At 58.4% G+C, this 13,789-nt stretch overlaps 1 protein-coding gene across 1 annotated transcript in view; it reads right to left on the bottom strand.

Annotated features, from left to right (window-relative positions):
* Positions 1-13,789, bottom strand: part of SMG6 (SMG6 nonsense mediated mRNA decay factor) — a 108,178-nt gene that overhangs the window by 7,293 nt on the left and 87,096 nt on the right. The window contains 3 exon segments of the mRNA XM_030962928.1: positions 10-163; positions 6,891-7,037; positions 9,975-10,151. Coding sequence (XP_030818788.1) covers positions 10-163; positions 6,891-7,037; positions 9,975-10,151 — 478 coding nt within the window.

Consider the following 13,789-nt stretch of genomic DNA (forward strand, 5'->3'; position numbering starts at 1 on the left):
CCTACTCACCAATCAGGGGCACCACCAGGATGAACTTCCTGCAGTCCAGCAGCGTGACCAAACTGCCCAGGTGGTCGATGAAACCATTGGTGTCTGGGACCAGAAAGACAGGTCTGATCTCCAGCTCCATCTGCCTCATTTGGCTCTGGTCTTTCAGCACGGCCTGGAGGAGAAGGAAGGACACATGGTGAGTAAGGAGGATGTCAGTCCTATGATCCATGGACCCTGAGAGCAGAAGATAAGCCTGGCTGGCACGTACAGATCCATGGGAAGGGGACTGGGAGGAGGCTGCATTCATCCCACCTGCCCCCAGCACACATGGGAGCAGGATGGCAAAAGCCTCCCAGAAAACATTCTCCTAGAAAAACAGCCCTGTCCAGGCTTTGGGAGAACTGGCACCGGCCTTGAAAACGGAGGTATTTTGGGAATTGTCCTATTTGTGGGACTGGCAGTTGCCAGGACCATCTGCACTGGTGCCAAGGGGGAGGGAGGACAGGGGTTCTGGGGCTTCACATGGAAATAGGTCAAGGTGACAAGAGACAAAACAAACCAATTTGGGAAGCATAAGTCTTGCCAACAGCCTCCTAACACAGGGACCCCAAGCAGGCAGCCAGAGGTCTGTGGGGTAGGAATCCTTGGCTGAATTTCTCCTTCACTGTCCCACCACCTCCTGCACATGCCTTGCCTTTCCTGACTCCATCCAGCTGGGAAACCAGGTGGGTTCCAGCCCTGAAAGCTCACAGCACTGTCCTTGGTCGAGCCCTTCACACCCACAGAGACCAGAGGTGCTCACACTCACAGGGAGGGTCTGCTGGGGCTGGCTGGCCGCCCTCTGGGCTGCACCTGGACCTCTGGCCCAAGTCAGCTGCCAAAACGGGACCCCAGAGCTCACGTATGACTTTCGAGGCTCTCGAAGGACTTGGGCTCTTCAGTAAGCCACAGGCTTAAAAAACTCAGGATGCTATTCTAGTGCTTCCTCTGCTTAAAAATAGCTTCCCTGGACTCGCTGATGTTTGTTGCCTCTAATAGGAACCGGTCACCCATGGAGCACAGCAGAGCTGCTGTGGAACACATCCACCATGCAAACCCTTCTGAGATCAGGCTTGGACCCAGCAGATGTGCCCTGGGCACACGTGGTGACCACCAGCCCTGTCCTGCCCAATGGTATGGGGAGCTCCCCCTGCCCACAGCGAGGATCCCAACCCTCCCTCAGTCATGCCAAACCCTCGGAGGCGCACTGGAACAACGAGCTGCATGGGCCAGCAGTGGCCATGGAAAGAAGTGGTTTTTAATTCATCTCCAAGTGTTGTCATCTGGCTTTAAATCAAGGCGGCTTGATGCTGCCACCTCCCACAAGTGTCTCCAGGCAAGGCAGCAAGCAGAACCTCACCACGTGCCTCCCACCCTCCTTCTGGCAGTGCTGGTCCCATGAACCCTTAGGGGAGGCAGGCAGAGCAGGGGGCACGTCAGGTCCTGTCTGCTGCATGCCAGCAGGAGGACATGCCTTGCCCATCACAAAGAGGACACAGCAGTGTCCCCAGGCTGCAGCTCTGCACCAGCCACGTGCTAGATGCCATCCCTGCCTGTGCTCTGCCTTGGCACTCACTGGTGGCACAGGAACTGCTGCAGTCAGGGACAACCTGGAACCAACCCCAGCATGGAGCTGCTGCTGCCCCCTCACCACAAGCAGAACAGCAGCTGGGGTGTCTCCACAGGGTTTTGGGGTGTGGGAGGAGCTGCTTGTCCCTGGGAGGCACTGGAGCCTGCTCCACCTGCCTTGGGGAGATAGAGAAGGGCCTCAGAGAGTGGCAAGCCCCTTGTGGGGCTGCCATAGAGGTCAATGGCCCTGAAGCTGCAGGAAGTGGGGGTGAAACCACACAGCCTCCACTGAACAGTGACAGTGCTATGTGAACAAGAGCTGGTGGCAGGAGGGAACCCCTGTCTGCACCCCAATTCACTTCCTGAGCCTGTGACTCAGCCCAGCCCGTGCAGGTGACCTCGGCAGTGTCAGCAGGACCCGCTGACCTGCTCAGCTCCCCCTCGGGCCGGGGGTGGCGGCGGGGAGGGCAGCACCCTCGTGTGTGGCATTTGCCCCGGCGGGCCGTACCCGGCCGATTCCTGGCAGCCTCCAGCCAGGCCTGTGCCGGCCGTCACGTCCCATTCCGCTCCCCGGGCCGCCCGGTGAGAGAAGGACACAGGATGCGCCGGGAGTGAAAGAGCGAGGTCGGCGGGGAGCGTGCCAAGTCCCCGCGCACAGCCCCGGGCCGCTCGGGGAGCCAGAGGGAAACTCGCCTCTGCAGAGTTCAGAGGCCGGCAGCGAGATTTATTTTTGTTTGTGTGAGTAAAAGGCTGCAGAAGCCTCCGGCCAAGGGGTTTGGGGGAGAGAGGAGTGGCCTGTGATTCATGCGGACGCTGGCTGGCCCCACGCCAGAGATGAAAGGGAGCCCATGTGCGGCAGAACCGGGGAGGCCAGTTCTGCCTTAACCCTTCTGCCGGTCAGTGGGGCACGGGCCCGGGAGGGTGTGGATCGGGATGTCCATGTTTGGGACTCAGCTTCTGTGCTTTTAGGCCTGCCAGAAGCGAGCTGCTGGTCCCACAGTGCCTCAGTGTCCCTAAAACAAGGAGAGGGAGATGGTGGCCTGTGTGTCCTGCTGGGAGGTGGGGTTTGGAAACCAGGGTGGATGGAACAGCAGAGGTACAGCCTCGCCCTGGCCCAAGTGTTTTGGGACAGCCGCATTTTAGCTTTGGCTTGTTTGGGTTAAACAAATAGGCTCGGCTTGGCTCAGCTCAGCGGCAGGGTGACCCCACAGCGCTGGACATGGCAGTGGAGCTCTGAGACCAGGGGCTCCTTGTCCTCTCCTGGGCTGCCAGCTCCACTCCCCTCACCTCCTGCACCCGCACGCTGCGGTGTCAGCGCTGCCAGCACCCGCAGCCCCCTCGCCATCCCTCTGTCCGGCCACGGGGGCTTCTCCCGGGAGCTGGGCCGGAGCCGGAGGTGGCTCCCCCGGCTGCCCCAGCTGGTGGCAGCACTGAGAGCAGACACTCCTGCACACACAGTCCCAAATTCCCAGCCCATCCATCAGCTGCGATCACCTGGGGAATTCCCCGGAAGCCGATGGCCGGGTGAGGGCTCCCGGCGTGGGCAGGGGACGGGTCCCCCAAAAGCCAGGGCTTTGTGCAGAGCGACAGGGGGGCGAACTGAGGGGATCCACCGCCAGCACAGAAAAGGAGAAGGCTCCACACGGACCCTGGAGCTCCGCACACGGACCCCAGAGCTCCTCTGCCCGTGGTGCCAGGATGGCAGAGAGGCCGACGAGAAAAGCGCCAGGTCACACGGGGTCACGCCGCTCAGGCAGCACGGAAGGGCCAGCACCATCCTGCCACCACCTCTGTCCCGCCACCACCCTCTCCCCAACCGCGGCCAAAACCGGCGCCGCTGCCCCTTCCAACCCCGCGCTCTCCGCGGGGATCGGATTTTCCAGGGCCGAGAACAATGCCTCCTCCAAGCCTCTCTGCTCCAGGGCTTCCTCCTCCCAAGGCTCGTCCCCAGCGTCTTCCTCGGGAGTGAACGTGCCCCGTGGCTGGTAGCGCACCGGGGCCGCCGCCGTGGCGGAGCCGCCGTGGGTGGGTGTGCGCCTTCCGCAGGCAGCAGGCACCCGCTCCAGGCAGGTGCTGTGCGTGTGCGCCCGCCGCATTGTTCCTGCGGGGAGGGAGAGCGTGAATGGGACACGGCTAAATTTAGCCACTTACTCACACTACCGCCACAAAGGAGCGGCTGCATCTTAAGGGGGCGGCCGTTCCGTGGGCTCAGAAGGGACAGGAGAGAGGCTATTTTGGGAAGACATGTCATAATTGGCCGTCCCCGGTTGAGCTGCTTCTGTAATGCTGAGCAAAACAATAGCAGCATCCAGAGGAAGAGCCTGTTATGTTTCAGGTGGGATGTTTTCAACCGGTCAGGAAACTCGACCGCTCCCAGCGAGCAGCGGCGGCACAAAGGACAGGGGACGCTGAACAGCATGGACCGAGGGCTGGCCAAGCAGCAGGACATGCTGTGGCTTGGGGACAGCCCCGTCTGAGAGAGCTGCCTGCCCCAGCAGTGTAGCTGCCACCTCTTCTTGTCCACCTGCCTGCCTGGTCTCTCCTCCCTCTAAACACCTGAGATGTGCCTCGCTTTTCACCTCGTGCTGACGCATCCCTGCTGTCAGCAGCTGTCACCAGCTCTGTCCCAGTGTGGGAATGCGGTGAGGGCAGTGGCAGGCTGGCAGTGGAGCCAGGGAGCTGCCTTGCATCTAGAGCTGACCAGGGACACAAGAAACCCGATCCTGCTCTGGTCTATCTTTCCTTTCAGAGCAATGGTTTGAGGTCTGTGCTTGTGGAGGTGAGGTGAGTTCCCTCTAAAGCTGGTGCTGGCTGAGGGCCACCCCATTTGCCATTTATCCTGCCTGAATCTGTGCTTCCCCAGCAGCTAAAGCCACAGTCCTGCAGATAGCCAGGACAAGGACAGGGGCCTAAGGAGAGCAGTGAAGCTCAAATCCCCCTCAAGGTGTCAATCAGCAGCACAGCTGGGCTGCCAGAGACTGGGGAGCAAGGCAGAGGCAGGAAAACCTGCAGGGGAGAAGGCAGTGACTTGATCCATGAGAAGTACTTGCAAATCCCAGGTGAGGCTGTGACACTGTGCTCTCCTTGGGCACAGAAAGGAATCACACAGGCAAGAGATGAAGGCTTTGCACCCTGGGGGACTGCACACACCATCACAGATTCCACAGGAGGCAGCCACAGCACCTGGACCTGAGTCCTCACTGCTGTGTGGGGTGCTGAGTCCTGTGTGCTGAGCCAGGGGCCACATTTGCAGGACTCGGATGGAGCTGTGCCTTGTCCCCAGAAAAATGAAAGGTTGACTTGGAGAGCATCTGACATTCCCTAGGTGGGCAGTGAATGAGAGGCTGTAACAGGGAAGGGAAAAGGTTCCCAACTCCCATGAAACACTAAATCTGTTGGGAAGAGCAGAAAGGTCAAGGATCACAGGTTAAGAGGGAAAGTGGAGGGGGTGGATGCTGAGCTGGCTCCAGCCTGGCCTCCCCCGGCAGCATTTTCCACCCGAGCTCCTCTGCTGCTCCAGCTGCGTGGTCAGTACCCGGGCAGGGAGAGCACTGGGGCAAGCACACGTGTTCTCCTCCAGGCCATTCCCAGCCAGCTACGGCCTGGATGACTTTACTGAAGCCCCAAGGACTTCTCCTCCACCCCGCTCCTTCAGACTCCAAGTGCACCTCAGCTCTCAGCTGTGCAGCCCCTGAAGCTGCCCACACCCTCATTTTGACCTCTCTCTGCCTGCGAGCATCGGCCCCAGCACGGCTGAGGAGGAAGGGAGGAGCAGGCCGGGGGGAGAAAGCCCCTGACAGCATCAGGCAGCCCCCACTGTCCCTGCAGAGTGGGCAGTGGCCATCCCGGGGGGCCCCGGTGCAGCTGCGGCGCTGCCCTCCCCGAACATGTGCAGTTCCTGTTTGCTGTGTCTGTACAAGGCGCTGGGAAGTGGGGAATTTACTTACACCTCCCGCTTAACAACCATGGGAGGCTGGAAGGCTTCAGGCCGCTTTAATTTACGGCCCATCTCTCCAATCTCTCACTCGCTTTTTCGTTGCTGCTTTCTTCCTCCTCGCATTAACGTGACCCAGGTACCTGCCAACAATAATGGACTCGCTTGTGGGGGCGGCCCCTCCCTCCCTGCACACAAACTTCTACCTTGATATGGATTGCTCCGAATTCAAAAAAAAAAAAAAAAAAAAAGCGGGGGGCTGAAAAAGGAGAAAAAAGGCGAAATCTGCAAAGGTTGGGGTGGGTTTGGAAAAGCGAAGCGCAGTGGTTCTGGGCCCGGCGCCAGTAGCCCGAGGGTACACATGTGCAGGCTCTCCCAGTAGGGCCTTCAGCAGCCCTGTTTTACAACCACCTCGGCACACACTGCAGAGTTCACGCATATGGCCAGACAGATGTGTCTGGCTTACGTTCAAGGCTGGAAAATGAAGAATTATGGAAGTGAAGGGCCCTGGGCATTAGAGAGGGCGGAGGTGAGGGGGAGGGGAGCCAGGGAGAATTTTTCCTCTGCTGAGAAATCCTCATCTGGGCCGAGAGGCTGGAGGAAGAGGGGTTGCGAGCGAGGAGGCAGCCAACAGCCATCCATGCATGTGAGATTGCTCTTAAAGCAACAGGGTGCATCTGCTCCCAGTTCAACCAGTTTACTTCACCAGCTCCCATTGGGAAACACGCTCTCATCAGGCCAGGGCCAGGCCAGATCACCTGCATCCCGTCTGTTTGTCCCCATAACGATGGCAACGTTCTGGCTCCAGCAGCCCTTCACAGACTATTTTTCCGCCGCTGGCTCCTGCATGAACTCTGCTGTTCACGTCCCACCCTCTCCCTTGTCTGTGCCCCGTTGCACAGGAAGGCTGATTTCTCACCAAATCTGGCTGCCACGGAGCCTCTGCCCTGGGTGGGAGCACAGCTCACTGGCACACACACACAGAGGAGCTGCTGCCCTGGGGCACAGCTCGCTGCCTGGCACACACTGCACTGCAGCCAGCAGCCAAAGCACTGCCCTGCCACTCCTGGCTGTGCTGGCAGCTCCACAGGGAAGCTGTGTCTGCCTTCAAGTGAGTCCCCAAAACATTCATTTCAAGGCCTGCGAGGGCAGAAACCCACATTTCTTACCCAGGGTGGGGACAGCAAGCCAGATTTGGACCTTCCAAAGGGCCACAGCTGTTTGCTGCTGGGTTTCACAGAGGCAGCACGTGGCATTACACCCAGGAAGGTTAAGGTCATCCCAAGAGGCCTTTGAAGCATGGTAGGAAAAGAGCTGAGCACCACTGGCACAGCAAGGTGGGGTCAGCCCATCCTACCTGGATCTTGTCTTGGCGGCGCTGCTGCTCAGCCACTTTCCTGGCCAGTGCTTGCTTTTTGGCTCTGAGCTCCTTGATGTCCATCTCTCCTCCACTGCCTTCAGTCTCAGAGTCATCTTCAAAGGCCTCAATCCTCACATCATCCTCCTTCTTCCAGGAAATGCAGAAAGAGAGAAAAACAGGAGGGCAGTCACTGTAAGGGGTGCTGGTGGCAGGGATCATTCTTGTTCTGCTCTTCCTTTTCCAGCAGACAAATCCCTGTCAGGCAGTGCATCACCCCTGACTATTTCTAAACATCCAAAAGAAGCCAAATAAATAGTAAACCTTCAGGAAATGACAAGGTGAGACAGGAGATAATGGGCAGGAAAGGCAGCGACCAGGCTGGGCAGGGGCAGCCCAGCTTTATGCTCTGTTCTAAAATCACACCCTCTTCCTCACCTTGGGAAACTCTTCCCACAGCCTTGGGTGAGTCACTGATGTTTTATTGCCTCCAATTCTGTGAAATCATGGTATTTCCCTGTCTCTCTGCTTTGCCTGGCTGCTTCAGGCTGCACATCCCTGTTCAGGCTGCTTCTTCCCACCTCCCTGCACCAGGGCAGTACAAGGCTGCTCTAACACTGCTGCCTCATCCCACAGGGCACACGGGCTGCTCATCCTGACAGGAACCTCAGATCCATCCACTAACTCAGGTGCCCTTCTCCATTCTGACCTCTGAGCAGGCCAGAGAGATTCCTGCACCCACCCCAAAACTTCCAGCTGGTCTGGAACAGATGTTGCAGAAGGAGATGTTCAAAATCTTGATTTTAAAGCTCCACATGATGGAGCATCCACTGTGTCTCAAGGTCACTCATTTCAACAGTTAATGACTTCCTCTGTTAACATTTCCACCCTACTTCTAGTCAGCCTTTGCCATGCTCCTGCTCTCCAGGACCCTCGTCTTTGCTGAGTTCAAGGGTCCCTGGTTCTCCAGCCTCCTGCCCACACCAGCACATCCAGACCATACTGCATCTTCTTCCTCTCCTAGAGACCCTTCCCCACCAGTCCTGCAGACCATTCCCAGCATGCCTGCACTGCCTGAACTGGAGACCCCAGAAGGAGCCATGCTGTTCCTACCTGAGGTGGAGGCCACACTGGCCTTTCCCCACATACCCAAATCTCTGGGATACAGGAGGGTGGGAGATGGTGGCTGGTGTCTAACTGGCCATCACTCACAACCAAGCTTTGCCCAAGCTTTGCTCTCTCCCCACTCATTGCACACCCAAAGGGGAGCCCACAAGTCCCTGCTCCTCAACAAGTGTCCCACATGTGCTGCCCAGGAGCCCAACTCTCCACTGCTGCCTGCAGACCCCTCACCTCATGCAGCCAACCTTGCTCCCCAGTGATCATGGGTGGCCTTCCCAAGCCATGCCACTACCCATCCTCCCTTCTCTGCACAAAATCCAAGGGTTGTGATGGGGCTGGGTAGAATTTCCACATGGCACCTGGCCAGAAAAACCTGCTCTAAGCCCTTGGAGGGCTGCAGGAGACAGATCCTGCACAGAGGGGTAAGAGCAGGGCTCCACTCCCTGCCCTGTGCAGGCTGCCATGACACGTGTCAGCAGCAGGGACTCGTGGTCTTAATTTAGAACAACCCCAGTGCTGCACAGTCGTGCACTCAATCATTTCACCCAGGCCACAGAACCACCTTCTCTTCTCTCCCTGTGACCTTTTAGCCATGGGAACGAGGAAGATGGGAGCCCTCAGGCTCACTTCCCTCTGCTGGGACAGCCTGGACCACAGGGGATGGGGGGACGCTGCCAGAGGGAGAGTGTCACACCTCAGGGACAAGCCTCTGTCTGATGCAGATCTGCTGGGGGGGGTCAGGACCTGCTTGCCCCACAGTGCTGGTGGTCACTCTGGTGAGCTGCAAGCTCCCTTGAGATCAGAGCCCAAGAGGGAAGCTCCAGGGTTGCACAACAAGCTCATGGAGAGATTCCCACAGCTGAGTGAGACTGTGGGGACAGGGCAGGAGGGAGCTATCCTGGTACTGTGCTTGCTCACAGCAGGAACTGGAGGGACTCAGACAACAAAAGGAGCCTTCTGAAGAACAGGACCATCCCTGTCATGACACTGGGAAGAACCTAAACACCCTCCCATATCCCACATGCCAGCTTGAAAACCTCCAGCACCTTCTCCAGAACAGGACAAAGATCCAGGTCTCCCACCTTACAGAAACAACTCTTGCCTGGGGATTTGCTGTCCCCTGCTCAGCTAGGACAAGGAGGGTGCTGAGTACAGCACTGCTCTGGGCTTCTCTGAACTTTCTGACTTTCAGTTCCCATGGGACAGAGAGAAGGTGCTGTCCCTGCTCAGGGTGACATCCCTGTGGCTCTGAGTGCCCAGCCCCAGCACAGGGAGGGGAGCCAGAGTGAGCCTGGGCAGCACCAGGCCACCCAGCCTCCCGTTCCCAACGCCTCTGCTCCTCTCTCCTGTTTCCCTGGCCTTTCCAACTGCAAGATTAAACAGAAGAAAGGAGTCAACCTGCAGAGCAGCTGGCAGGGCCCTTAAACACACACACGGAGCCTGGAGTGAAGCAAGGCCTACAGGAACAAGCAAGGGCAGAAAAACAAGAGTTGAATTCCTTAATCACATCAGGATGTGAGAGGCAGGGGAGGGACGGGGCGCCAATGTCAGCTCTTCCTGTACGTGTGCTGGAGGCTGGAGCTCAGGCCTCTGCTCAACCAGCTCCACGGCTATAAACTTGATCCTGAAGCTGAACCCTGACACCCCCTCGCCCACCTCCTCTCCAGGGGCCGTGGTGCTGCACGTTATTAAAGCTGCCCCCACCCTGGGTATGAAAAGAGCAGCATCTGGAACTCATAGCGGCGCGAGATAGAGGCGGGCGGGCCGGGCTGGCAGGAAAGGGCACGAGCGAAGCACACTCAGGAGACAAGGGCTGTGCACCATTTGCCCCCCCTGCCTCCCCCCATAAAATGCACACGCAGCTAGGCCAGCTATAAATAGCGGGAGCTGCAGGGCAGGCAGAGGCTGGGCCCCACAGGGGTGATTCTTCCTTCACCGAGGCGCGCTCTTCCCGCACGGTACCTGATCTTCCAGTTGTTTTCCCTCTTGGCTTCCCATTTCCTTTCCCATGGCGTCTGGGACGGGTGCCACTGACACATATTTTCCACCCTTGAATGCCAGCAAAGGCTCTTCTTGTCCACAAAGGGCTTCCAGGAAATACTTCAGAACTGTGACCCTCTTGCAGTCGGCTGCAATAACCTACGGGGTGAGGACGAGGGGGTTGGGGAGAGGGAAAGGAAAACAAAGTCAGTGCAAAGGGGAGCGGATGAGCAACGACCAGGGGGAAATGTTGGGGATAGAAGGCCCAGTGGGATGCAGGCAGCACCACAGGGATGTGAGGGGTGCCCCTCTTCTAAACACAGCTGGAAGGGGTTTGCCTTGCTCTGCAGTCCCCAGGGAAAAGGAGGCAGGCAAAGTCAGGGCATTCAGCACCAATCCTGTCCTGCTTCCTCTGAGCACTCCAGGGTTGCAGGACTTCCAGGGCACAGCCAGTCCCCTGCCCAGCCCCAGCAAATGGGGGAAAATCCTGCTGAACCACGAGAGATCAATGATGTGGCCTATCCCTCTGCTTCCTTTTGGCTTCGTTGCTGGATTTCCCCCCTAAAAGCTGTGGAGGGATGCAGGTGTGAGAGTGAGAGAGTGGGGGCACTTGAGAAAACCTGAGCTCCATCTCACCTCCAGCCCGACCCCGTCCCACAGGCCCATCTCACAGACCAACTGGGGAGCCCTGTTGGGGAAGCTGGGATGGATCTGGCCTGAAGGAAACTCAATAGCTTGGGTAATTATCCAATTTATGAGGCTCTCGAATGGAGTTTCCAGAGCACGGGAGCCCGGTGCCTCCGCAGCCCTGTCCCACGTGGCACAGCCTCAGCCGGCACCTCTGCCACGCCTGGCCTTGGCTCAGCCTTGTCCCCTTGCAGCAGGGCTCTGCACCTGCACAGCTCTCCCCTGGTGCTTCCTGCTGACTGGTGTCACCCCCAGGGAGCTGCAGATTTATAGGGAGAAAGTCAGCAAAGGAGATTAAAAGCGCTACACACTACGGACACAAAGTCTGTGCTGATGCCTGAGTTTCCCCTGCCCCAAACCACCGTGGGTTTGCTGTGCTTGTAGACCAAAGCAGTCTCAGAGACCCCCATCCCAAAAGAGTCTCTGCAGGCCGCCAGGATTGGGATTTGGAAGCTGGGGAGAGGGCCAGGTGCCTCACAGCCAGACACACACACACCATGTGATGCCAGGCCAGGTGCTGGTGTGGTGGACATCACCTTGTCCCCGATGGTGCCTCGGTGAGCCAGGGCTGGCAGTGGCACTGGCCCTGCTGCACCAGGCTGCCGTGAGAGGAAACTTCTGCTCTTCCACAGCACTGCCAGTTTCCTCTCTGAGGCTAATTTTAACCACTGTGTCTCTGCCGTGCGTGTCAAAAGCCCGACCCTCCTCTGACCTCCAACCCTCCACCTCGGCCGCTGCCGGAGCGAGGCACCCTCGTGCACCCACACCTGGGGTTGCCTCTGCTGCGAGGTGTCCCCCCGAAATCCTCCTGTCCCCCTGTACCTGCATGGCAGGAGAAGCTCTGTCCTGCCCACAGAGGCAGCTGCTGCTGCAGGGAGGTGGTGTGAGCAGGGTGATCACAGGAATTAGTATTTTGAGGACCACTGATTCTGCAGCTATAAAATGTGTCCTGTGGTACTGAGGTGGGCAAAGGACAAGGTGACACCAGCTCAGCAGCTCCAGGAGCTGCTGGGGACCCTCTTTGCCAGGACAGCCTTTTGCTGCTTGTGACATCCAGCCAGGAGCAATCCCTGCAAGTGTCACCATAGGAACATTCCCAACCTCCTGGCTCTCCTTTAGGAACGATTGTGTGCAGGGGAAAGCCCAAAGGAAAGAGAACATGAGCGAAGTGGGAATGGCTGTCATGGGAAACATCCCTCCTGAGAGTTCCTGAGAGCTCTGGGCTGCAGCTGAGGGAAGTGGTGGAAACCTCACCACTGGCTTCACCCCCAGCTCCACGGGCTAATGCCACGGAGACCCAGCCTGACTCACACGGGGTAACTTCTGCCCAGGGATTTTCCAGTCTGGGTATCTGCAGTTCTGTTGTGCCCATGCTGCTGGGCAAGCAGAGTGCCCACCACTACCAGCCACGTGCCAGGGGATGCCAGGATGTGGCCAAGAACAGCAGCAGAGGGGAAGGGGATGTAGGAACTGCCTGTATAGGTGGGGAAGAGATGGGCGCCCCATGCTGAGGGATTTCTCAAGACACCTCTAGAAATAAAAGCCACATCCATGAGGTTTTCAGGAGGGGCTGAGTGCTGGCACAGTTGCAGTGCAGCCATTGCTCCACAAAGGCTTAAATCTGAGACTCTTGGATCAGGAATGATTGGGCAAAATGCAGAAGAGCTCCCTTCACCCTTGGCTAGGGCTGGGGACAAGGGCAGGTGGGATCACTCCTTCCTCCCCTGAAGAAGAAACCAGTAGGAAACACCAGATTTCCTGCCAAGCCAGCACAGCACATGCTTAAATCCAGCTCATCTGCTGGGGGGGAAAAGAGCCCAACCAAAAGGCCCATGACATAATGCCACAGCAACTCGTCTCATGAACACATTTTTCCAGCCCACATGAATGAAAAACAGGGAAGGAGCAAATGCTCTGCACATCCCCGTCACGTGCAGCCCTGCCCGGGGAGGACGCGGCAGAGCCCCGGGCTGCCGGCAGCCAGGCTGGGAAAGAAGTGACCCGTGACTGGCACCCAGGGCTCTCTGAACGGCGGACAGGGACCTTGCGTGCTGCCCAGCAAGCCGCCCGGGGCAGAAACTTCCTGTTTCAGGGTGGAAATGTGAGTGGCAGCGCCGGGATCACCGCGGTGGTGCTCGCCCGGTGCAGGTGGCAATGCCAGCGGGGCACGGTGGGGACACCGGGAGCTGTGCCCGACCTTCCCGAAGGAATGGCAGTGTGAAATGGCACGGTGGGGATGTCTCTGGTGATGTGGCAGCACACACCTCAGCCCCAGCGGGGAATAGAGCCCTTCCCCCTCCGTGCAGGGCGACAGCAGGAACTGAAAGCCTGGCTCCGAGTCACTGCTGGGTATGAAAATAGGCCTGACACGAACGCAGCCGCTCTCAAAGGAAAACCGAAAACGAGAATTGCTGAAGTGGTCTGGTGCCCCCGTCCGTGACCCGGGCTCAGTTCCCCAGAGCCACCCCAGAGCCCCTCGCCACCGCGGTGCCTCTCGGGGACACGTGGCTGCGGGCCAGGCGTGGGACTGAGGCAGCTCGGGCTGCAGCAGCCCTGATTGCCATCGGCGCTGGAGGGGAGACACTCCCAATCTCCTGCTCCATCAGACACGCTCACCACCAGGCTCCAGCACCAGCCACCCACTGGGGGCTGGCCACGCTGCCGAGGCTCATTAGCCGACTGCTAATTCATGGGTCACACATTAACATACTGATCATTGAGTAAGACACAGCGGGACACACATTAACACACACTGACTGCCTGTTGAGACCCACAGGGCTGCAGCATTAACTGTACCAGCTGTTGTGTTCTCAAAGCCACTCTGCAGTGCCAGGGCCACCAGGACCTCACGAGTGTCACCTCCTGCCAGCAGTCAGTGAGGTTCCCCACTCCAACCAGGGCTTCCCAGATCTAATGAAGCTGATCCCCTCTATGGTCTCAGCTGCATTTCCCCCCACTGATAAAACAGGCAGAAGGGAAAGAGCATAGGACTCCACACCACAGCACCACATGTCCTCCAGAAGATTTAAGGGGAGGGAAGGGCTTGCTCTGCGAGCTGGGAGCTCTGTGCCTGAGGGGACACCTGCACCTGGTGCTGGTGACATCACCAG

This window comes from Camarhynchus parvulus, chromosome 19 (genome assembly GCF_901933205.1).
Source record: "Camarhynchus parvulus chromosome 19, STF_HiC, whole genome shotgun sequence".
NCBI lineage: Eukaryota > Metazoa > Chordata > Aves > Passeriformes > Thraupidae > Camarhynchus > Camarhynchus parvulus.